Genomic DNA, 24279 nt, shown 5'->3' on the forward strand with positions numbered 1-24279 from the left:
AACCTCATCCACCAGAGGGTAGACAGCAGAAGCAAAAGGAACTACGATTCTGCAGCCTGTGGAACAAAAACCACATTCACAGAAAGACAGACAAAATGAAAAGGCAGAGGACTATATACCAGATGAAGGAACAAGATAAAACCCCAGAAAAACAACTAAATGAAGTGGAAATAGGCAACCTTCCAGAAAAAGAATTCAAAATAATGATAGTGAAGATGATCCAGGACTTCGGAAAAAGAACGGAGGCAAATATCAAGAAGATGCAAGAAATGTTTAACAAAGACCTAGAAGAATTAAAGACAAACACATAGAAGAATTAAAGAACAAACAAACAGACATGAACAATACAATAAATGAAATGAAAAATACACTAGAAGGAATCAATAGCAGAATTACCGAGGCAGAAGAACAGATAACTGACCTGGAAGACAGAACAGTGGAATTCACTGCCGTGGAAGAGAATAAAGAAAAAAGAATGAAAAAAAAGGAAGACAGCCTAAGACACCTCTGGGACAACATTAAACGCACCAACATTTGCATTATAGGGGTCCCAGAAGGAGAAGAGAGAGAGAAAGGAGCAGAGAAAATATCTGAAGAGATTATAGTCAAAAACTTCCCTAACATGGGAAAAGAAATAGCCACCCATGTCCAGGAAGCGCAGCGAGTCCCATACAGGATAAACCCAAGGAGAAACATGCCGAGACACATAGTAATCAAATTGGCCAAAATTAAAGACAAGGAATATTATTGAAAGCAGCAAGGGAAAAATGAAAAATAACATACAAGGGAACTCCCATAAGGTTAACAGCTCATTTCTCAGCAGAAACACTACAAGCCAGAAGGGAGTGGCATGATATACTTAAAGTGATGAAAGGAAAGAACCTACAACCAAGGTTACTCTACCTGGCAAGGATCTCATTCAGATTTGATGTAGAAATCAAAAGCTTTACAGACAAGCAAAAGCTAAGAGAATTCAGCACCACCAAACCAGTTCTACAACAAATGCTAAAGGAACTTCCCTAAGTGGGAAACACAAGAGAAGAAAAGGACCTACAAAAACAAACCCAAAACAATTAAGAAAATGGTCATAGGAACATACATATCGATAATCACCTTAAACGTGAATGGATTAAATGCTCCAACCAAAAGACACAGGCTCTCTGAATGGATACAAAACCAAGACCCATACATATGCTGTCTACAAGAGACCCACTTCAGACCTATGGACACATACAGACTGAAAGTGAGGGGATGGAAAAAGATATTCCATGCAAACGGAAATCACAAGAAAGCTGGAGTAGCAATACTCATACCAGATAAAATAGACGTTAAAATAAAAATGTTACAAGAGACAAGGAAGGACACTACATAATGATCAAGGGATCAATCCAAGGAAAGATATAGCAATTATAAATATATATGCACCCAACATAGGAGCACCTCAATACATAAAGCAAATGTTAACTGCTATAAAAGAGGAAATCGATAATAATACAGTAATAGTGAGGGACTTCAACACCTCACTTACACCAATGGACAGGTCATCCAGATAGAAAATTAATCAGGAAACACAAGCTTTAAATGACACAATAGACCACATAGATTTAATTGATATTTGTAGGACATTCCATCCAAAAACAGCATATTACACTTTGTTCTCAAGTGCACATGGAACATTCTCCAGGATAGATCACATCCTGGATCACAAATCAAGACTCGGTAAATTCAAGAAAATTGAAATCATATCAAGCATCTTTTCCAACTACAATGCTATGAGATTAGAAATAAATTACAGGAAAATAAATGTAAAAAACACAAACACATGAGGCTAAACAATGCATTATTAAATAACCAAGAGATCACTGAAGAAATCAAAGAGGAATTAAAAAAATACCTAGAGAGAAAAGGCAATGAAAACATGACAATCCAAAACCTATGTGATGCAGCAAAAGCAGTTCTAAGAGGGAAGTTTATAGCAATACATCCTACCTCAAGAAACAAGAAAAATCTCAAGTAAACAATCTAACCTTACACCTAGAAGAACTAGAGAAAGAAGAACAAACAAAACCCAAAGTTAGTAGAGGGAAAGAAATCATAAAGATCAGAGCAGAAATAAATGAAATAGAAACAAAGAAAACAATAGCAAAGATCAATAAAACTAAAAACTGGTTCTTTGAGTAGATAAGTGAAATTGATAAACTATTAGCCAGACTCATCAAGAAAAAGAGGGAAAGGACTCAAATCAATAAAATTAGAAATGAAAAAGGAGAAGTTGCAACACACAGCGCAGAAATACGAAGCATCCTAAGAGACTACTACAAGCAACTATATGCCAATAAAATGGACAACCTGGAAAAAATGGACAAATTCTTAGAAAGGTATAACCTTCCAAGACTGAACCAGGAAGAAATAGAAAATATGAACAGACCAATCACAGGTAATGAAATTGAAACTGTGATTAAAAATCTTCCGACAAACAAAAGTCCAGGGCCAGATGGCTTCACAGGTGAATTCTATAAAACATTTAGAGAAGAGCTAACACCAATCCTTCTCAAACTCTTCCAAAAAATTGCAGAGAAAGGAACACTCCCAAACTCATTCTATGAGGCCACCATCACCCTGATACCAAAACCAGACAAAGATACTACAAAAAAAGAAAATTACAGACCAATATCACTGATGAATATAGATGGAAAAATCCTCAACAAAATACTAGCAAGAGAAATGCAACAGCACATTAAAAGGATCATACACTGTGATCAAGTGGGATTTATCCCAGGGATGCAAGGATTCTTCAGTATACCCAAATCCATCAATGTGATACACCATATTAACAAATTGAAGAAAAAACCCCATATGATCATCTCAATTGATGCAGAAAAAGCTTTTGACAAAATTCAACACCCATTTATGATAAAGACTCTCCAGAAAGTGAACATAGAGGGAACCTACCTCAACATAATAAACACCATATATGACAAACCCACAGCACCATCATTCTCCATGGTGAAAAACTGAAAGCATTTCCTCTAAGATCAGGAATGAGACAAGGATGTCCACTCTCACCACTATTATTCAACATAGTTTTGGAAGTCCTAGCCACGGCAATCAGAGAAGAAAAAGAAATAAAAGGAATCCAAATTGGAAAAGAAAAAGTTAAAGTTTCACTGTTTGCAGATGACATGATACTATACATAGAGAATCCTAAAGATGCCACCAGAAAACTACTAGATCTAATCAATGAATTTGATAAAGTTGCAGGATACAAAATTAATGCACACAAATCTCTTGCATTCCTATGCACTAACAACAAAAAATCATAAAGAGAAGTTGAGGAAACAATCCCATTCATCATTGCAACAAAAAGAATAAAATACTTAGGAATAAACCTACCTAAGTAGGTAAAAGACCTGTACTCAGAAAAGTATAAGACACTGATGAAAGAAACCAAAGATGACACAAACACATGGAGAGATATACCATGTTCTTGGGTTGGAAGAATCAGTACTGTGAAAATTACTATTCTACCCAAAGCAATCTATAGATTCAGTGCAATCTCTATCAAATTACCAATGGCATTTTTCACAGAACTAGAACAAAAAATCTTAAAATTTGTGTGGAGACAGAAAAGACCCCGAATAACCAAAGCAATCTTGAGGGGAAAAAAGTGAAGCTGGAGGAATCAGACTCCCTGACATCAGACTATACTACAAAGCTACAGTAATCAAGACAATATGATACTGGCACAAAAACCGATATATAGATCAATGGAAGAGGATAGAAAGCCCAGAGATAAACCTACGCACCTATGGTCAACTTATCTATGACAAAGGAGGCAAGGATATACAATGGAGAAAAGACAGTCTCTTCAATAATTGGTGCTGGGAAAACTGGACAGCTACATGTAAAAGAATGAAATCCCTAACACCATACACAAAAATAAACTCAAAATGGGTTAAAGACCTAAATGTAAGACTGGACACTATAAAACTCTTAGGGGAAAACATAGGAAGAACACTCTTTGACATACATCATAGCAAGATCTTTTGACCCACCTCCTAGAGTAATGGAAGTAAAAACAAAAATAAACAAATGGGACCTAATGTAACTTAATAGCTTTTGCACAGCAAAGGAAACTCTAAACAAGATGAAAAGACAACACTCAGAATGGGAGAAAATATTTGCAAGCAAATCAACAGAGAAAGGATTAATCTCCAAAATATATAAACAGCTCATGCAGCTCAATATTAAAAAAAAAAACCTAATCATAAAAGGGCAGAAGACCTAAATAGACATTTCGCCAAAGAAGACATACAGATGGCCAAGAGGCACATGAAAAGCTGCTCAACATCACTAATTATTAGAGAAATGCAAGTGAAAACTACAATGAGGTATCACCTCACACCAGTTAGTATGGGCATCATCAGAAAATCTATAAACAACAAAGCTGGAGAGGGTGTGGAGAAAAGGGAACCCTCTTGCACTGTTGGTGGCAATGTAAATTGATACAGCCACTATGGAGAACAATATGGAGGTTCCTTAAAAAACTAAAAATAGAATTACCATATGACCCAGCAATCCGACTACTGGGCATATATCCAAAGAAAAGCATAATTCAAAAAGACACATGTACCCGAACATTCATTGCAGCACTATTTACAATAGCCGGGTCATGGAAGCAACCTAAATGTCCATTGACGAATGGATAAAGAACATGTGGTACATATATATAATGGAATATTACTCAGCCATAAAAAGGAACGAAATTGGGTCATTTGTAGAGACATGGATGGACCTAGAGACTGTCATACAAAGTGAAGTATGTCAGAAAGAGACAAACAAATATCATATATTAGCACATATATGTGGAATCTAGAAAAATGGTACAGATGAACTGGTTTGCAAAGCAGAAATAGAGACACAGATGAAGAGAACAAATGTATGGACCCCAAGGGGGGAAAGGGGGTGGTGGTGGTGGGATGAATTAGGAGATTGGGATTGACATATATACAGTAATATGTATAATATAGGTAACTAATAAGAACTTGCTGTATAAAAAAAATAAATTAAAAAAAAATAAAGGAAACCTCTCACGGGAGGCCACTCTGGGTCTGCTTGTAGAGCCACTTCCCTAGTGATCCACGTCCTGATCCTACTTAGGACCATTTTATATCCTAGTCACTGTTCCCTAAATTGCATCTCAACCAGCATCTTCTAGGATCATGAAATCCTAGTTTCTTTAGACAACCAGGATTCTTCCAGCAGGCTATGCCTGTAAGAGGAAAGACCTCAGCTGTAAGTCATGGATCACCAGCTATCAGAGGGATTCAAAAGAGTTGGTGCAATCAGCTACTGTACCAATTTACAAATTACGGTCAAATTACCTTGGGAAAAACATGTCTTTGATTGTTGAAAAAGATTTCACTTTCAACTTATAAATGAATGTGCAGTCGTGAGTATAATGGCATGACTATTCAAACTCTTGGCATCCTTTCTGAGTCACAGAGCTGTAATTTTGCCTTGCAAGATCCTGATATATTTCCAAAATTCCTTTGAGATAGATCCAACTTAATTGCAATGAGAAAGAAAACGGGCTTCCAGTCCCTATATTTCAGGAGGGTATCGTTTGAATTTGATTTGACTGGTTTCTGATATCTTTGGTTTGTAATGCCTAAGGGTCTTTCTTTGAAACATCTTTGAAAGAATCAAAACACTTAAGAAAAACCACTCTCTAAAGTCTAGGAGGCTTTGAAAATATTGCCTATTACTATTTTATTAATTAAAATCTTTCAAAATATTGGAATAAAATCAGTTTTGTGAAGTAGGAAACATTTGGCTAAGGCATAATGTAGAACTCAGAAATCTTTAAGAAAGAGTTTGTCAATTGGGATGCTGAAAATAAGAGAATAATGGTATTTTAGAGATCCACATTTATCGACCAGGAAATGTAGCCACATGTGTTATTAAGAGAAAAAAACCCATAAAAATGTGTGTATAAAGTGGCACCATTTTGGTTAAAAATAAAGGAAAAAATAAGGTAACAATTTACTTAGCTTTAGGAGGTGGCATCATGGCTAATTTTTCTCCATATCAACTGAAATTTCCAATAAAATTGTATGACTTTTAAAATTAAAAGAAAACAAGACTCCTATTTATTTTTAAGGGAAAATGGACAATTGTGGAGCCATTTACAAAATCTTACAAATGTTTTTCATTTCATGATTTTTAATAGCAGAAATTATTTTATTTCTATATAAATCCCTAAGTGCTTCTAATACATACAAAAGTAAGAGCTCAAGAATTAGTTCTAGTTGTTTTTTCAAGTTAGAACACAGACGGACTCATTGGACAGTTTCTTGGGAAGTTGGACCAGAGCGTTAAGGTCTAGGTAGAAAAGAAATTTCATTTCATTGAATGATGTTTTGTTTGGCATGATTTTTATACTTTATTTTTAATCTTTTTAATCACATGCATGTGTTGTTTTCAATTGCCTACATGCACATTTAAGTTTCTTTGTTTTCTAGATTCTAATACAAAACTAGAATTGTATTTGGTATGTCAGGTGGGTTAGAGAGAAGTAATTTAGGGTCCAAGAGGATGTCAAAGCCACCACTTATAGTGACAGAGACAGTACTTGTGGACATTTATTTTAAATATTTGGAATTCGGCATATAAATATGTGACTGAAGACTGTTTCCAGTAAAACATGGGTATATGTTAGGAAATGCATGACTTATTAGACAGAAGCTTCCCGAGGGTTTCAAAGTGAGTTTTGTCAAAGATTTGGAAGTAGGAAATCGTGGATGGAACCCTTTCCCAGGAAAATAATGGTGTTCAAAGGGACCCAGGGCTTGGTACAGAAATAGAGATGGATTGACAAGTCTGTGGAGGGACTAGCTAGATTGTAGACTGTAACAAAAACAAAGGTACACAGGTGCATGCCTCTTCAAAGGGTTACCTGTATGTAGGATTCACTTTCTCTTCCTTCCTTCTTGCAGTGAGCTGCTTAATGCATCCTTCTGGGTGGTTACCTAGTTGCACTACAGTGTCCACCCTCTAAAGGTGAATGTGCCATAGGGCAGGAGATGTCTCTGCTGTAGAAGGATGTGTAAGACTACAGACATGCTTTCCAGGCCATTGGCTGGAGGCATTGAGTGAGTGTGGATTAAAGTACTTGGGGGGGCGGGTGGGGAAGGGGAGATTGTTCTTCCATTGATCCTCACACACTGAGGCCATCAACTCTGCTCTTCTGATGGAGGAATAGTTTACAGTTTTACCTGCCTGTAAGGCCAGAGCAAAGAGAGGGGAGGAAAGATGGGCACCCAGGAATAAAACCATAGTTTTGCCTACTGTGGGCTAGGATTGCAGAGCTGTAATTAGAGTATTCAGTTACAGCTTGCTTCCATCATACTTACAGACTCAGTGGAATTGTTTTATCAATACCCTGGCCTGCTCCTGCGGCCAGAATGCATTATACGCTTACACATCCCACTGCTGTTGATGGCAGAGACACTTAGGACCAAAGGTTCACATGAGACATATATTTTATATGTGTCCTTGAACAAAGGAAAGGAAAACTTTGCAAGATGATTCACAGAGGTTAATCTATCCATTTACAGCCAAGCAGACTGCTCCCTTAATTTCTACAATATTATAATAAAATCATGGCTGGTTTAGTCGAAAACCTTGACAAATCAGTGAGTTTCTTTAATCTCAGTAAAGCATAATGATCTCTCTAAGCCCATTAAATAATGATCCTGATCCTAATTTTGACTTTTCAGTAGAAAGAAGCAATTTCTCTCATTTAAAAATCATTTGAACAGGGTGACAAGGGAAGTGAGTTTTGGGTTTTGAATTTGTGTTTGGTTTAGTAAGACTCTCTGTGCACCATAACTGGAATAAGAAGCGTCCCATTTTCAAGCGGCATGCCACTAAGTATGTTGCTCCTTAAATTCGTCGTGTCTTTTGTAATTGTCTTATTCTGCAGGGAAATGCCACTTGGGACCTAATTTCTTTTCCCTAGTCCTCACTTTTGTCGTTTGCTCTCAAAGTGTACTGAGTTTGCCCCCACCTGGAAGAAATATTTGCTATCTTAGAACACTAGCACTTTCTTTTCACCTTTTATGTGATACTAATTCCTCCCTATATTTTGTATTTAACTTAATGCGTTTCTATTATGCACAAAAACAGGAAAACAGAAAGATAGACTAATGCACACATAAATGTAGAATGTGGATAGTTTTACCATCATGCTGCTCAATGAGAAGGGACCTGACTCAGGTATTCAGCTCTGATGAGCAGAGCTGTGCACACAAAACCATGCATATTATACTCAATGAAAACATGCCATTTTGCATATGCTCACTGACGTAACCCCATGCATAAGAGGACCCACCACTGTATTTAAATGTCTTTATCTATCCTACTAGACCATAAACTCCCTGACAGGAAGGGCCATGTCAGAGTATCTTGGTTTTCCCTGCAGCATCGAACACACTATCTTCTTTGCACATAGTAGATGTTTAGTAAATTAAGTAATAGTAATATATACCACATCGTCTTTATACAATGGACTATTACTCAGAAAAAAGAATGAAATAATGCCATTGGCAGCAACATGGATGGACCTGGAGATGATCATACTAAGTGAAGTAAGTCAGAAAGAGAAAGACAAGTACCATATGATATCACTTATACGTGGAATCTAAAACAGTGATACAAATGAACTTATTTACAAAGAGAAACAGACTCACAGACATAGGAAACAAACTTATAGTTACCAAAGGAGAAGGGGATGGAGGAGGGATAAATTAGGAGTTTGGGATTAGCAGATACAAACTACTATATATAAAATAGGTAAACAACAAGGACCTATTGTATAGCACAGGGAACTATATTCAGTATTCTGTAATAAACTATAAAGGTATATATATATATTCAGAATATATATATTCTGAATTACTTTGCTGTACACCTGAAACTAACATAACATTGTAAATCAACTATATTTCAATTTAAAAATAATAAAAATTTAAAAATATAAAATAAAATTAAGATTAAATAATAATAATAGGAAAGTCACATCATGGTTCAAAAGTGTCCCATATAAACAGGTCAATTCTATTCCAAAAACTGATGTCTTATTTTAGTGTTCCTGGCACTAGAATATCAGAATGTTTAGGTAATTAAGCTCAGAAGTCAGGGGAAGAGAATGGAGCAATCTGTTTCCTGTATGGTGGACCCTGTTACCCACCTTATTTGCCTCTGTTTGCTAAGTGTCTGAAGGCTGCAGCCCTTTGCATAAGTACAGACACTGTTCTTTTCTGTATAAAATGGTTCCATCCTTTTTCCAAAGATGCTTCAAAGTGGAGGTCATTTCAGATTTTAATGGTTTGGATTCTTTTCCTCAAAATGAGCACTCTTGTCTTTGGCCTCTGCTTTCTAGCAGGATTTGTCTTTTGCCTTTTTTTTTTTTTTCCCACACATGTAAGTTAGGCTGCAGGGCTATTGCATTGTAGCATCCTTGCTTCATTGTAATGGTCAGTCACAGGACATCAGTGTGAAAGGAAATACTGAAGAAATGATTGGGTTTCCTTGTTAGTTTGGTTTTACAAGCATACATGTAGCAAAGAATTTATCAGTGCTGTCCTTCAACTACCTCCTTTGATCAACATAATGCAGAGAACTAGGAAATCCAATAATAAGAGCAGACATTTGGCAGTCATTCAACAGTTTAGGGATGTACAAAAAAATCGAAATACAGATGCCTGGAGGCAGCCTTGAGTCCAGCAGACTTCCAGGAAGCCTGCAAATCACTCTTTCCTTCCTGCAGGCCACCTTCTCTCCGTGCTCTGAGCTCAGATGACAGCCGCAGAATATTCTTAAGCCTAAGTAGAAAGAGGGGGGATTTATGGAAGAGCGATTCTTAAACATCTTCAGCTGTTAAATATGAGTGGAACTTCAGTGGAACCTGTGATTCCTAGACAAAGTGTTCACTTCTGTTTAAAAATCGTATTTGACTCACATCTGGATCGTCTTTGAAAGAAGTTGGGTGTTAACATCAAGCCATCTGTGTTTCAAGTGGGCTTTTATGACAGTCATTCTGCAGAAATATGAAATGTCGTGTGAGATTACACTCTGAGAGCGAGTCTCACTTGGCTCATGCCACCACACATCTGAACCAGGAATTCTGGTTTGTATCATTTCCCCCACATAAAGAACCATCCAAAGTTGGTAAATATGTAAGCAGTTTACATAGAGAATTTAAGGATCCAGTTGCAACACAGAAGTATAAAATTAACTGTTAAAGATGATAAAGATGATACCAAAGGGGAAATGTGGGGGAGGGATAAATTAGGCATTTGGGATTAACCTACACACACTAATATATATAAAGTAGATGACCAACAAGGACCTACTGTATAGCACAGGGAACTCTACTCTATATTCTGTAATAACGTATATGAGAAAAGAATCTGAAAGAGAATGGGTATACGTATATGTATAACTGAATCACTTTGCTATACACCTGAAACTAGCACAACATTGTAAATCAACTATACTCCAATGTAAAATAAAAATTAAATTTAAAAAAAGATGATAAAGAGACTTTTAACAAAATTCAAATGAATTGTCACACAGGGGTCCAGCTGAATGGCCAAAGGTCACAGAGAAGCTGCCTACAGATAACACTGAAGAAACAAAAACAAAACGCTCTGGCAGTACCATTGTTTGTAGAACTCTGTCTAATTTCTTAATATATATATTTTTTCTTCTTTTTGTAAAGTCACCAGGCTTATAGTGCAATAAAAATAACAAAACTTTAAATTAACACACCAAGTTTAAAGCATTTCGGGAAAGTATTGATTAGCTCTGCCAATGGAGTGAGTGCATTTGGTGAATGACCTAATTAGCATGGAGATGGTTCTTTCTTGCTGCTCTCTGCTTCCCGCTAATTGCAGAACTGCTGGCCTTATCCCCCTGACAAGGAAGGAAAACAAGTACAAGGGTGTGTGGAGAAAACAGTGACATTCAGTTTTCATTCATTTGAACCTGCTGCCAAGCTTAATTATGTAATTGAGGGAGACCAATGGCCTTTCAGTCACTGGGGCTGGTGTTTCCAATGGGTCCCATTTTATGGAGGATTTTAGCAGTTACCATAAAGCATTATTAGCTGGAGCTGAACTAATCTCCCTACCCTGCCTCTCACCAGATGTAGGTACAGAGGTTTCTGTTCCCAGGCTTGATGATTTGTAGTTAAGGAAAACAAATTGGAGTTGCTTTATTCCTTCGTAAAGGCATCATTATTCTCTAGGGGCAGCTTCGTATTTAATTTTGTTCCTTTCTGATTGTGGTGTAGTATATGCTATCACATAAGAGTCAAGAATGCAATGTTTATTTCCAGAATTGTGGTGTTTTTTGGGGGGGGGCGGTGCTTGAGACATTTTACCTCTGCTTGTTCATTTTAATTGGTGAAAGTAAGTTTGTATGAAAAACACAGAACTCAGTGAAATGTTGATTCTTTATTTATAACTTTGCTTCCCAGGAGCCTTCAGGAGAGGAGATATTTTGTACTTAGGGGCCTCTCTCCTTGCTGGCATGATGGCTCTTTGGAAAGACACTCTTCTCGAAGTTCACCCATAACTTCCCCAATTCAGACAAGGCTCAGGGTGTCTCCTGCCCTCACAAGGATTTCTTCTGTTTGGATTGGAGTTCAGCCCTGGAGAACAGCATCTTGATTTTGTAATATCCTGTGTGATGTGTGTAGTGGAAAAAATGGAGGAAGCCACACTGTGATAGAGGCCGAGAGTCATGAAATCCTTGGTGGCGTCACTGGGTGGCAATGTGGCTAAGCCAGAGCCGTGGCTGCTTGGCATTTATATTGTTCTTTAGAGTCAAAATGTATTAACAGACATTTTTATTAGTTAATCTCCACTGTAGTCCCATGAAGTAACTTAGCATCTTTTAAACATGGTTTCAATTAATTTCGACAAATGTTTATTAAGCTCAGGCTATGTCCCAGAAACAAAGATATACAAAGAAATAACACCTGGTAATCGAGACTGCTCTTTTTTTCTTCCTTCCAGTTACAATGGGCCAAGGGCAAAGTCCCTCTTTTAGCAAAGGACAGCACTTCATTCATGTTCTAGAACCCCTCACACTTCCACCTTCTCAGGAACATCGCCCTATAAATTATCCCCTTCTCTGCCTGAAGCTTTAATCTCTTGACTTCTGCTTGATCTTTCTTACCAACATTCAGAAGTGCCAAGAACAGTATCTATCTCATAGTAGGGGCAACAAATAAATACTTGTTGAATAACTTGAATGAATATTCAGCAGTACTGTACCCTGGCTTCACACTGAAACCAGCCGGGGAATAGACACACGCGTGTGTGTGCAGACACCTTGGCCACATTCCCAAAGACACTGATTTCATTTTCCTGGGGGTGAGAAGTGAGCATTGGTCATTCTTTTAGCTCCCAAAGTGCATCTAGCATGCAGCTAAGGTTGAAAACCATAGTATCTCCTATCTTACAACCAACGAACACAAATAGCTCCTTTGACCTCATATCCCCCTCGAGCTAAAGCTGGCTATTAATTCTCCTTCCCAGCAGCATAATGGCAAAGCAGACTGTAAACACTCTCTTTACCTCCCTTAGTCTTGCTCTTCAACTGCTCAAGCAGACTTCAGTCGCCCCCACTGGCCTGTAGCCAAGCATGAAAAGAAGTCCATGATATACACTACTGTATATAAAATAAACAACAAAGACCTATCTATAGCACAGGGAACTATACATCACAGTGTCTTGTAATGGCCTATAATGGAAAAGAATCTGAAGCTGTACACCTGAAACTAACACAATATTATAAATCAACTCTAGTTAAATAAAGAAGTCCACGCTCCTGAAACATTGGGTCTCTCAAGCTCCCATCTTGCTGTCACTCTCAGTGGCATTTGACACCGTCAGTCTCTCCGTCCTGCTTGGGAAGCTTTCTTACCTTGGCTATGAGACATCTTATTCCCTTTGTATTTCCTTCTCTCCCTCTGACTCTCCTTCAGCCTCCTTTGCAATCTCATTTTCCTATCTGACACTTCAGTGGTGAAGTTCAGCTCCAAACCTGGGCTCTTTGTTTCTACTTACACCAGGCGCTTTTGTCTTTTTCTGTTTCTGTAAATCATATCTTCGTGCTGTTGATCTCCTAGTTTATATTTCCAATCTTATTCCCTTTTCTGAGCACCAGCCTAATATATCCAGCTGCGATTTGACATTTTTACTTAGATGTCTCACAGGCATTTGTGGCTCACCATGCCTCAAACCAGTATTTTAATTTTCCCTCTCCCCTGTTTGTTCCTCCTCCCAGCTCCCCATTTCTATAGATCACATCTCCACCCACCCATTGGCTTATGCTGAAAAAGCTGTAGTAATCCTTGTCGCCTGTATCTCCCCTACTCCCACCCAGTCCATCCATCACTGGGTCCTGTTAATTCTGCCTCCAGAATGTAACTCAGACCATCCATTGCATCCTGTCCATTTCATGGCCAGCTGTCATTTGTTCAGATTGCTGTAATAGCCCCTAAGTTATCTCCCTGATTCCACTCTTGCTACCTGCCTCCCCCAAAACCAATACCATCTTTAAGACAAGCCAGCTAGAGTGATATTTTAAGAAATGCAGGTCATCCCATGCCACTGCTCCCTTAAAACTTTCAATAATGAACAATCAATCATCAGATTCTGTGGTATATGATCTCATTTACTTTCAGGGAAGGCATACGATTTGTAATCATAGATTCATTTGTATGGTTATTTGTTTTATGTCCATCTCCCAACTCAACTATAAGCTGCGTAAGGGTGGGAACTGGGTTTGTTTGGTTTTTTTTCACTACTCTATACCCTGTACCCGGCAAAATGCCTGACATAGAATTTCCTTATTGAATGAAAGAATGAGCCTGCAAACAGATGGGGAAGACTGACCAAAGCATGAGGTGGGAGGGGTGCCTTGCCAAACCTCATGTAGCCCGTTCTGCTGAGGACTCAACCACTCCGTGAATAAGTGAATGCGCTGGGTTGAATTCTTTTATGGGATTGTTTTATTTCATGTGCAAACCTCAGAGTCTAAGGGATTTTCAAGGATTGTGTCCTCTCTCTGGTGGGTTTCAGGGGCTTCTAGAAATAGTTTGCAAAATAAGATTATAAGGCAGTTCATAGTACAGCATATTTGGAAAGGGCGTGTGCGGACTTTGCTGCACATCCTGGCTCTACTGATTAAGCAGCGAGTGATTTGGGACCAGTCTTGTCACCTGGCCTAAGCTTCAGTTTCTCTATGTATGTACGTGAACAGGCATGAGGACAGTAGTACATGTATTATTATCATTTCATCAGGTGTCAACACATCACCCACTCAGGGCAGTTGCTGGAACATAGGAGATAAAGTCTGCATTTTAGTTTTATCTTCCTCTCCCTCTAACTCTACTTCTTGACTTATTTTGTTCTTTTTCCTCTTTTTCTTTCTGCTTTTTCCCTCATCTTACTCATCTTAGTGGGTGGTAATACTCATATTAGTCACATAGTTTGAATTTTGTGGGAAGAAAGGAATTAGCAATACTGACAGAGCAGGCTTCCTTTTGGATTCGAAATACAAATTTCCCAGTTTCTCTGCCCAGCTTTTCAAGAGCATTTGATGGTACACTGATGTGTAACAAGTTCATTTTAGGTTAACATGCTGGGAGGGAGAAAAAGAAGAAGAGATTCAAGGGGAGAAAATTAAAAAGTTAATTACAAGAAACAACTTGGTAATTGAATTCCCTTTCACTCTTTGGTTTATTTTAGTGGGGAGGGGGCATGGTCACAGTGCATGGTTAGTAGGTTTGCCTTAGCAGTTTCCCTCAAAACTTCTAAATGAGAAAAATATTGGAATACAGAGCAAATCCCTGCCTGACAGCTGAGGAGAGGAGCGGGATACGTATGGTGGGCACTGAGTGCCAAACACTCATTCTTGAGCATTTTTATTTTGAAATATCCTTGGCAGCTGAAATTACTGTTAGGCTGTCCTGAACTAATATCAGCTATTTTATGGGTATGCAAAAGCCCCTTTTCATTTATTCTGTTTTACTGGCTGTTTCTTTGGCCTCACTCTGTACACAGACACACACACAGACACACACACACACACACACACACAGGCACACAATCAGAGAACAGTATAGGCAACTCTTGTACCCTTTTCAGATTATACTTAAGTAACAAATACGTGACATGGGTCTTTGTTTCTTATTTTTAAAAGACGCTTGAATATTTCTCTATTTACTCAGTCTTTATCACAGGTTCCTTAACAGTCAAATCGTTTATTTAGGGTGTTATGTTTGAGAGAGACGAGGTCCGTAATGACTTAACACAAGCTTGGAAATCAACTGCAACTAGTTTCAAACCTCCCTGGACTCATTCACAACCTTCATTCATTCATGTAGTCAACATGCATTTATTGAATGCCTACTGAATACCAGAAACTGTTGAGGTTGCTTGTACTAACTTCATGCTGGTTCTATCATGGCTTTTATTACCATCAGTTTTTTTTAGGTTTAGAAAATTAACTTTCGAGATAAACTTTTCTTTATTTTTCAGCATTTTGTGTTCCTCATTCTTGCAGCAAATCCACTGAAGAAAGAAGAACATGGTTAAATAATATATTACCTTACTCACCAAATTAGTCTAAATCAGCTTGCTGATTACATAGCCAATCTCAAAAGCAACCTCTAGAAAATAAGCGAGTTACTATTTTATGTTGAACGATATTGTGGTATCTTTCCTGACATGTTAAGGGCCATAGATTGAGGTCTATGGTTCAAGCAGGGTCATGAGTGCAAGTCTGACCACAAACACACATTCTATTGGTGTGACAGAGATGCAGCTCTTTGTGAGTACTAACCAGGGTCTTTGTGTTTTCACAGGGTATGGTTTTGTAGATTTTGACAGTCCAGCAGCTGCACAGAAAGCGGTAGCGTCTCTCAAGGCAAATGGCGTGCAGGCACAAATGGCCAAGGTAAGAATGGTGTTTCGATTCTGATTTTTTTTTTCTTTTGTGATCATATATTTTTCCACTGCCATGAGCTGAATCGAATTGGAGTTTGCAACAATTTGGATTATGTTTACTTGTTAGGGAAAATAAGAAACGCCATGATAGACTTGGCTTGGAAGAATCTGGCTAGTTTATTTCATTAATTCTTTGTGTATATTTATTAATGTTCTCCTTTATTATGGTAACTTCATTAGTGATTTAAAGGCACTTGTGAAGTGCTCAGTTTTACCCCAGACCAGAGCGTCGTGTGTATGCGCATGTGTGTATCTGGGGCTTTCACCAGTAAACAGTTTTGGAGGAGCACAGTTCTCAGTAAGATGTCTTTGATAAACTACGTGTTGAAAACTCGCTCACTCTCGTGCTGCGGAGAGCCAATCGCTGAATGATGGGGTGGTCTGATCTGTGCAGGGAGATAAGTTTAACACAAATGTATGTTGTCTGTATTGCTAGAATTTCACTTTGGCCTTTATAAATAGAGTTTTCTTAGATAATAATTTCCTAAATATTAATAGTTTTCAATATGCTGTGATTGTTTTGTAAAACAAGTAGTCTGGAACTTTCTACCTGAAATTATAATGCATTTTTATATTCAAGAAAACAAATAAAATCATTTATAATAGTTTTGTATCCTGATTGCAGTGGTAAATACAAGAATCTACACATATGATAAAAGTGACATGCACACATATTGTGCACACAATGTCAACTTCCTGGTTTTGATATTGTACTAAAATTATGTAAGATATAACCTTTGAGGAAACTGGGTGGAGGGTACAGGGGATCTCTCTATACTATCGTCCTGTAAATCTATGATTATTTCCAAATAAAAAGTTTAAAAAATTGGTTATAGCATAGGGATGCTTGGTACATATTTGTTTTAAAATAATGGTCATTTTGGACCATTAATTATTCACATGCAACTTAAGTTTTCTGATTACTACCAGTGAATGTGTTGATCTTTGGATTCTCAAAAGTTAGGTAGAAAAGCCAATAGATCTTGAAATCCTGATCTAATGCTTTTATGCCATATTTATGTATATACTTACTCTTAACTATTCCCACAGAGAGCTGAGTTATATTGACTAAGTTGTCAAATTTTTGGTCATTTGGATTTTATTATCATTGCTAAAATTTTCTGATGACATTTTCCAATTTCAGCATCCAATAACTAGAGGTGGTATATTTGGTTTTCTTCATCTTCAGTTGTCTTCTAGCAAGCTGATACCTCCCCTATCTGTTAACCTTTTGTTGTGGGTCACTTCCCATAGAGATTACCTTGGTGGACTCATTGCCCTTTATGACACCTTAATTGTTTTTCAAGGTGGGATAAATTAGAATTTAAAATCTTTCAGCTGTGTATTTCTTATCATGATTGTGCCTGGAAGTTTTGAATTTGGTCATGAACTAAGATTGATGAAGTTAATCTTTGTAATTAATAAGGGAATTACATACATGTCTTGGTTTAAAGGTTGATTGACAAGGGTCAAGTTACTTGGCCACTTAAGTAGTGGCTTCTTATGCCCAGCAAACAAGTGATAAAATTACAGTGGTTAGGTGTATGCAAAATATAAATTGAATTTCAACTGAAAGGCAGAACCTATTGACAAGAAAATGATGAAAAACATGCTCAAGAAAAACCCTTGTTATTGACATATCTTTGATCTAGTCTATGGCTACACTGCCAAATTTTGGAAATTGCTAGACTGTGGCAGTTTAGAAATAATGATTACAGTCTGTATAATCTCCACTGTTTCAGATGTCCTCAGAACACACACACACACACAGTGTTATTTGTTGGATAAAAACCACTTTTATCTTCCGCAAGAGGAAAAGAAAGTTGTCTTTGATTTTATAACTACTGAGGATCCATTGTGAATATTTTCCCTCTGTTTCTGAGCATTTTGGTACACAAGGAATCTCTCTCTCTCTCTCTCTCTCTCTCTCTCTCTTTATTTTTCACATACACACACACACACCAACCACTGATATCTCATCTAGACAGAAAACTATCAAAGGGAAAATATTTTAAAGAGCTTCTAAAAAATCATTAATTATAGTCAGCATCTTGACCCTTCCCCATGCCCACTATACACAGTAAGGAGATTCCAACTGGGATGCTTAAAGGCACTTATTTTATTTCTGGAGTTGCTTACAGATTTTTACCTTATCAATTATGCTGTCTGTGGAGGAGATTCTTACTCCCTTTTTCCTCACTGATTTTGAATGTAAAGCCCAGAGCTGTAGATCTACATCTGCCTACTGGAAAACTTTCAGCGGTAAATGACTCTGTAATTGAACTACTGGAAGCAAGTAAATAGCCTCCCTTTGACAATGAAATGGAACAAGCTTGACCACCTGTATTAGTAGATTTCTCACTGCGCTATTGGATTTCATGGCCTTTTCCCCTTTGTCCTGGGGATAATTGTTTATTATCATATAAACCTGCAGTCTGCAAGGTGTGGGAAACTTGCACTACATTTTTTGCCGTTTAAGTATCTACTGAATTGCCACCTGCATCCTTGTTCTTATCGATATCCTACTCTGCAGTCTGTGGGGCCAGATTTTAATGACTCCAGGATTTTCGAGCAAAAATGCCACAAATAACCGAGGTTCCCAATAGCAACCTGGAGCAAACATGAAATGCTCCAAGTGAATCACTTTATTGAGCTAACTTACTCCAATGTGTGCATATGAAAAATTCAACTGATTTGTCAACCAGGAGGAATTACTAAATCATCCAGTAAGTGGTAATTGATTAATAATGTATAACCATTAACACAGACTGACATTTTCTGTGTACTTGCTGTTCTGCCAGAAAGGGTTTTTAGGGATCAAAGGGTGTTTCTTTTAGGAGAGCAGATTTAAAATATTTTATTAATACATAGTGATTAAGAGCATAGGTTTGGAGGGAGATATACTTGGCCTTGAATCCTGGCTCTCATACCACCTGGCTGTGTGACCTTGTCTAACTTATTTAAATACCTCTGAAATTCTCCAATAATAATACTTAGTTTATAGGACTGTTGTGAAAATTAACTAAAAATAAACACAAAGAATTTAGTATAGTGTTTAGATTACAATTCAATACATGTTAATTATTCAATAAATATTGTTATGCATTAAATTCAAATTTGTTACTGAACTTTCTATAAATCCTGATATATGCTTTAAGTGTTACTTTATTTAAAAAGTTTTCTGAAAAATACAATCAATAGGATCAACGAACAAACATTTTTATTGCTTGCTAAGTGCCAGGCACTGTGCTAGGTGTTGGAGAATCAACACTGAATAAAACTTCTTTCTTATTCTGGATTTTCAGCATATGATTTATCTCCTGGGACTGCTACAGCTCTGGATTAAAAATATTGGTTGTTGCTACTCTTGCCAATTTTAGGGGATTTAAAAGATGGTCATTTGCCAAGGAATATGTCTCAAGCATAAAAGGAAAAGAGCTGAGAAAAACCAACTAACGATAGCTTACCTTGTAGGTGTTTATTTTACTCATTAATAAGAAAGCTGTAGATAAGCAATGAAGGGCAAAATGTTTTGGGTGCCATCAAGGGTCAAGGCTGCTCTGTGATTCTTTATATGTGGCTTTCATCCATACATTTACATGTTCTTTTCTAAAGTGCCACTTATTATATCCACATTTAAGCCAGGAAAAAGAAAAGGGCAAAAGGCTGAAGAATCATAAGGCTGATTCTGAAGTTTTAAAAGCTTTTCCAGAATCCTAGCTCAGGAACTTATGTTTACATGTCAATGGCCAAAACTGAGTCATATGGTTTCCCCCTTAGCTGCAAGAGATTCTAGGATGATGAGCATTTTAGCTTCTTGGCCTATAGTAGAGAAAATTAAGAGTCATTTATCTCCCTGGCTCTCCAACATACACAAACCCATTCTTCCCATTTATACATTTTGGGTGACATGCATTCATTCTTTCCTGAAGGGAGCCCACCTCAAAGCCTCACCCTGTAATCACATCTGGGGATGACATCATCTCCATCAGACCCAGACTCAGCTGCTCCTCTTGGCTTAGCAACTCATAGCTTTAAAAAAACAAGTTATCTGTCTGTACTCCCGCGATATAGAACGACAGAGAAACAACAGGAAGCATGAATCCAAGGGAAAACTACCACTTGGGAATAGAGAGAATGGAAAACAAACAGAAATCACTGATACTAATACATATCAAATTCTGCTGGGCAGGAGTAGAATTCTTGGTTTGTCAGTGTAGGATGTTCCTTGGTTAACCAGTTGCATCACCCATGTCTGCCATTCAAATGGGTCTTCCTTGCCCACTATCCCCCAGGGTCTCATGGTGGCCTCCCTGGAGGGCTGCATAGTTTTAGAAACTGAGTTTTTCTGGATGTAAATTTGGAGGCTCTGGAATGGCTCCACAGTCACCAATTATCACCAGCCAGGCCTTGAGTAACCTCAGGCTTAGCAGGCCTCTTTCTTATTTGCTTTCTGTCAATTCCAAGCATGAGAAAACAGAATACATCTCTTTCCCCTGCAGGGAAGGAGTCACCCCCTCCTCAGGGCCTTTAGATAAGGCTTTATCAGGTCTACAACAAAGACCGACATTCCAGTCACTAACGGTGGTGGTTCACTCCACTGTGGTGTATGTAGAAGAAATCAAAGTTAAGTGATCACCAAAGAGACCAAGTATCCAAGAGGATTTCAGACCATCGGGAATAATATAATGACATTGTGTCAACCATTAGGATAATAAAATAATACCGTGTCAACCATTGTAGCGAACCAGATTGGTACCAGAGTAAAGGAATTCTTTTTTATAAATCAGTGACCTTAATAGTAGTTCTTTTGGGGAAAAAAATCATTTATTTTGAGATCAGAAGAGATCATTAAAAAATCAATGAATATAGGAAAATACATTCTGTAAATTCAAATATGTGTATGCATACAATTAATTTTTTAAAATGCATCACCTCTTGTGGAGTCCTAACAGTTATATTCCAGTAGGAGAATTTTAGCTAATGAAAGAAGGACCTATTCCATAGACTATTCTAGACTTTTTTTCTGAAGTTCAACCACTAGCCTCATGATGTTGTCTATCAAAGCTACTCTTCTGAATGTAGAGGCACATGCCAGGCTTCCTCAGCCAGACTCTTTCGGCCTATGACAATAATAATATTGCTTTTACTCTGGTTTTATTGCTTGGCTTTTATCATTTCCAGGTATATGAGTGTAAGAAGGCTATTTGATGTCCAGGGGTCACTACATTGGTGGGGCCTGCTGGTAAACCAGCCAAACAAGGAAATTTCTCAAAGGCTTTCACATATGAAGGAGAGAGGCATTGTTCAAGGGAAATTTTAGTAACCATGGAAGATGTTGCTTCCTGTGACTGGGTGGAAAAGTCAATCAATACATTTTATTTATTCCTAAGTATTGCATTCTTTTTGATGCTAATGTGAATGGGGTTGTTTTCCTTATTTCTTTTTCAGCTATTTTATTGTTAGTTTATAGAAAAACAACTGATTTCTATATGCTGATTTTGTATCCTGCAACTTTACTGAAGTCATTTATTAGTTCAAACAGTTTTTTAGTGGAGTCTTAGGGATTTCTGTATATAACATCATATCATCTGTAAACAAAGACAGTTTTACTCGTTCCTTTCCAATTTGGATGCCTTTTCTTTTTCTTGCCTAATTGCTCTGTCTAGGACTTCCAGCACTGTGTTCAAGAATAGTGGTGATTGTGCCCACCTGTGTCTTTTTCCTGATCTTAAAGGAAAAACTTTGAACCTTTATCATTGAGTATGATGTTAGCAGTGGGATTGTCATATATGACCTTTATTATGTTGAAGTATGTTCCTCCTATACCTAATTTGTTTAGAGTTTGCCATGAAAGGATGTGTATTTTGTTATTATTGCTATAAACTTCTCTTAGAACTGCTGTTTTGCATCCATTGAGTTTTGGCATGCTGTGTTTCTCTTCCGGTATTTTTTAGATATATTTTTTTATTCTACTTTTGATTTCTTCTTTGACCCATTGATTTTTCAGGAGTATGTTGTTTAATTTCCACATATTTGTGAATTTTTCAGTTTTCCTTCAATTAGTGACTTCTAGTTTCATAACACTGTAGTTGAAAAATATACTTGGTATGATTTCAGTTTTCTTAAATTTGCTTAGATTTATTTTTTTATCTGACGTATCCTAGAGAATGTTTCTTGTGTGCTCGAGAAGAATGTGTATTCTGCTACTGTCAGATGGAATATATTTGTTCTATATTTGTCTTTTAGGTCCATTTAGACTAAGGTATACTTTAATTCAGTGTTTCCTTATTGATTTTCTGTTTGGATGATCTATTTGTTGTTGAAAGTGGGATAATATAGTCCCCTACTATTATGGTATTGTACCTATTTCTCCCTTCAGACATTAGGATTTGCTTAATGTAATGTTGGTGCTTTGATGTCAATGCATATATATTCATGATTGTTACATATCCTTGATGAATTGACCACTATTTATCATTATACAATGACCTTCTTTGTCTCCTGTTACTATTTTTGACTTAAAGTTTACTTTGTCTGGCATAAGTATAGGTATTCCTGTTCTCTTGATTTCACTTGCATCAAATATATTTTTCCATCCCTGCACTTTGAGAGTATGTGTGTCCTTAAAATTGAAATGAATCTCTTGTAGGCAGCAGTTAGCTAGGTCTTTTAATCCAGCCAGCCACTCTATGCCCTTTGATTGGAGAATTTAAACCATGTACATTTATAGTAATTATTGATAGGTGAGGACTTACTGTCATCTTATTAATTGTTCTAGCTGTTTTGTAGTTCCCTTGTTCCTTTCTTCTTCTCTTGTTGCCTTCCTTTGTGAATTGATGATTACCTGTAGTGGTATGTTTTGATTCTCTTTTCTTTATCTTTTGTATATCTACTGTAGCTTTTGCTTTGCTTTGAAGCTTACATAAAATATCTTATAATAGTCTACTTTATCCTGATAACAACTTAACCTCACTTGCACACAAAAACTTCTTCTCACTTCCTTTTATATTTTTGATGTCACAATTTACCTCTTTTTATATGGTGTATTCATTAACAAATTACTATAGATATAGATGTTTTTAATACCTTTGTTCTTTGACTTTTATACTAGAGTGAAGTGGTTAACACACCACCGTATTATAGTATTATTCTAAATTTGACTATATGCTTACTTTTACCAGTGCAGTGTATATATTCATATGTTTTCATGCTACTTTCATTTCAGCTTGAAGAACTCCTTTGTGCATTTATTGAAAGACAAGTCTAGTAATGATGAACTCCCTCAGCTTTATTTTGTGAGGAAATCTTTATCTCTCTTTCATTTCCAAAAGAGAACTTTGCCAGTATAGAGTATTCTTGACTGGCAGGTTTTTATTTCTTTTACTGCTTTGAATATATTTTCCTTCTCTCTCCTGGCCTATAAGATTCCTACTGAGAAATTTGCCGATAGCCTTATCAGGGTTACCCTGTAAATTACAAGATTCTTTTTTCTTTCTGCTTTTAAGGTTCTCTTTGTCTTTGATTTTTGACAGTTTCATTATAATGGTCTTAGAGAAGATCTTTTAAGTTAAGTTTGTTCAGTGACCTATGAGCTTCATGAACTTGAGTATCCAAATCTGTCCTCAGATTTGGGGAGGTCTCCATCATTCTTTCTTTTTTTTTTGAATTTTATTTTATTTATTTTTTTGTACAGCAGGTTCTTATTAGTTATCCATTTTATACATATTAGTGTATATATGTCAATCCCAAACTCCCAATTCATCACACCACCACCACCCCTGCCACTTTCCCCCTTTGGTGTCCATACGTTTGTTTGTTCTCTACATCTGTGTCTCAATTCCTGCCCTGCAAACCATTTCATCTGTACCATTTTTCTAGGTTCCACATATATGTGTTAATATACGATATATGTTTTTCTTTTTCTGACTTACTTCACTCTGTATTTCAGTCTGTAGATCCATCCACATCTCTACAAATGACTCAATTTCATTCATTTTTATGGCTGAGTAATATTCCATTATATATATGTACCACATCTTTAACCATCCGTCTGTCAGTGGGCATTTAGGTTGCTTCCATGTCCTGGCTATTGTAAATAGTGCTGCAGTGAACATTGGGGTGCATGTGTCTTTTTGAATTATGGTTTTCTCTGGGTATATGCGTAGTAGTGGGATTGCTGGGCCATGTG

At 37.1% G+C, this 24279-nt stretch overlaps 1 protein-coding gene across 8 annotated transcripts in view; it reads left to right on the top strand.

The window, feature by feature from the left end:
- Nucleotides 1–24279, top strand: part of RBMS3 (RNA binding motif single stranded interacting protein 3) — a 716964-nt gene that overhangs the window by 307750 nt on the left and 384935 nt on the right. For all 8 annotated transcript variants that reach the window (XM_030764126.2, XM_030764120.2, XM_089918953.1 and 5 more), the window contains exon 4: nt 15947–16038. In XM_030764126.2, coding sequence (XP_030619986.1) covers nt 15947–16038 — 92 coding nt within the window. The remainder of the gene's footprint in view (nt 1–15946; nt 16039–24279) is intronic.

Source organism: Delphinapterus leucas, chromosome 10 (genome assembly GCF_059928025.1).
Source record: "Delphinapterus leucas isolate spDelLeu-1000000601 "Yukka" chromosome 10, BTC_Dleu_Yukka2, whole genome shotgun sequence".
In the NCBI taxonomy this organism is placed as follows: domain Eukaryota; kingdom Metazoa; phylum Chordata; class Mammalia; order Artiodactyla; family Monodontidae; genus Delphinapterus; species Delphinapterus leucas.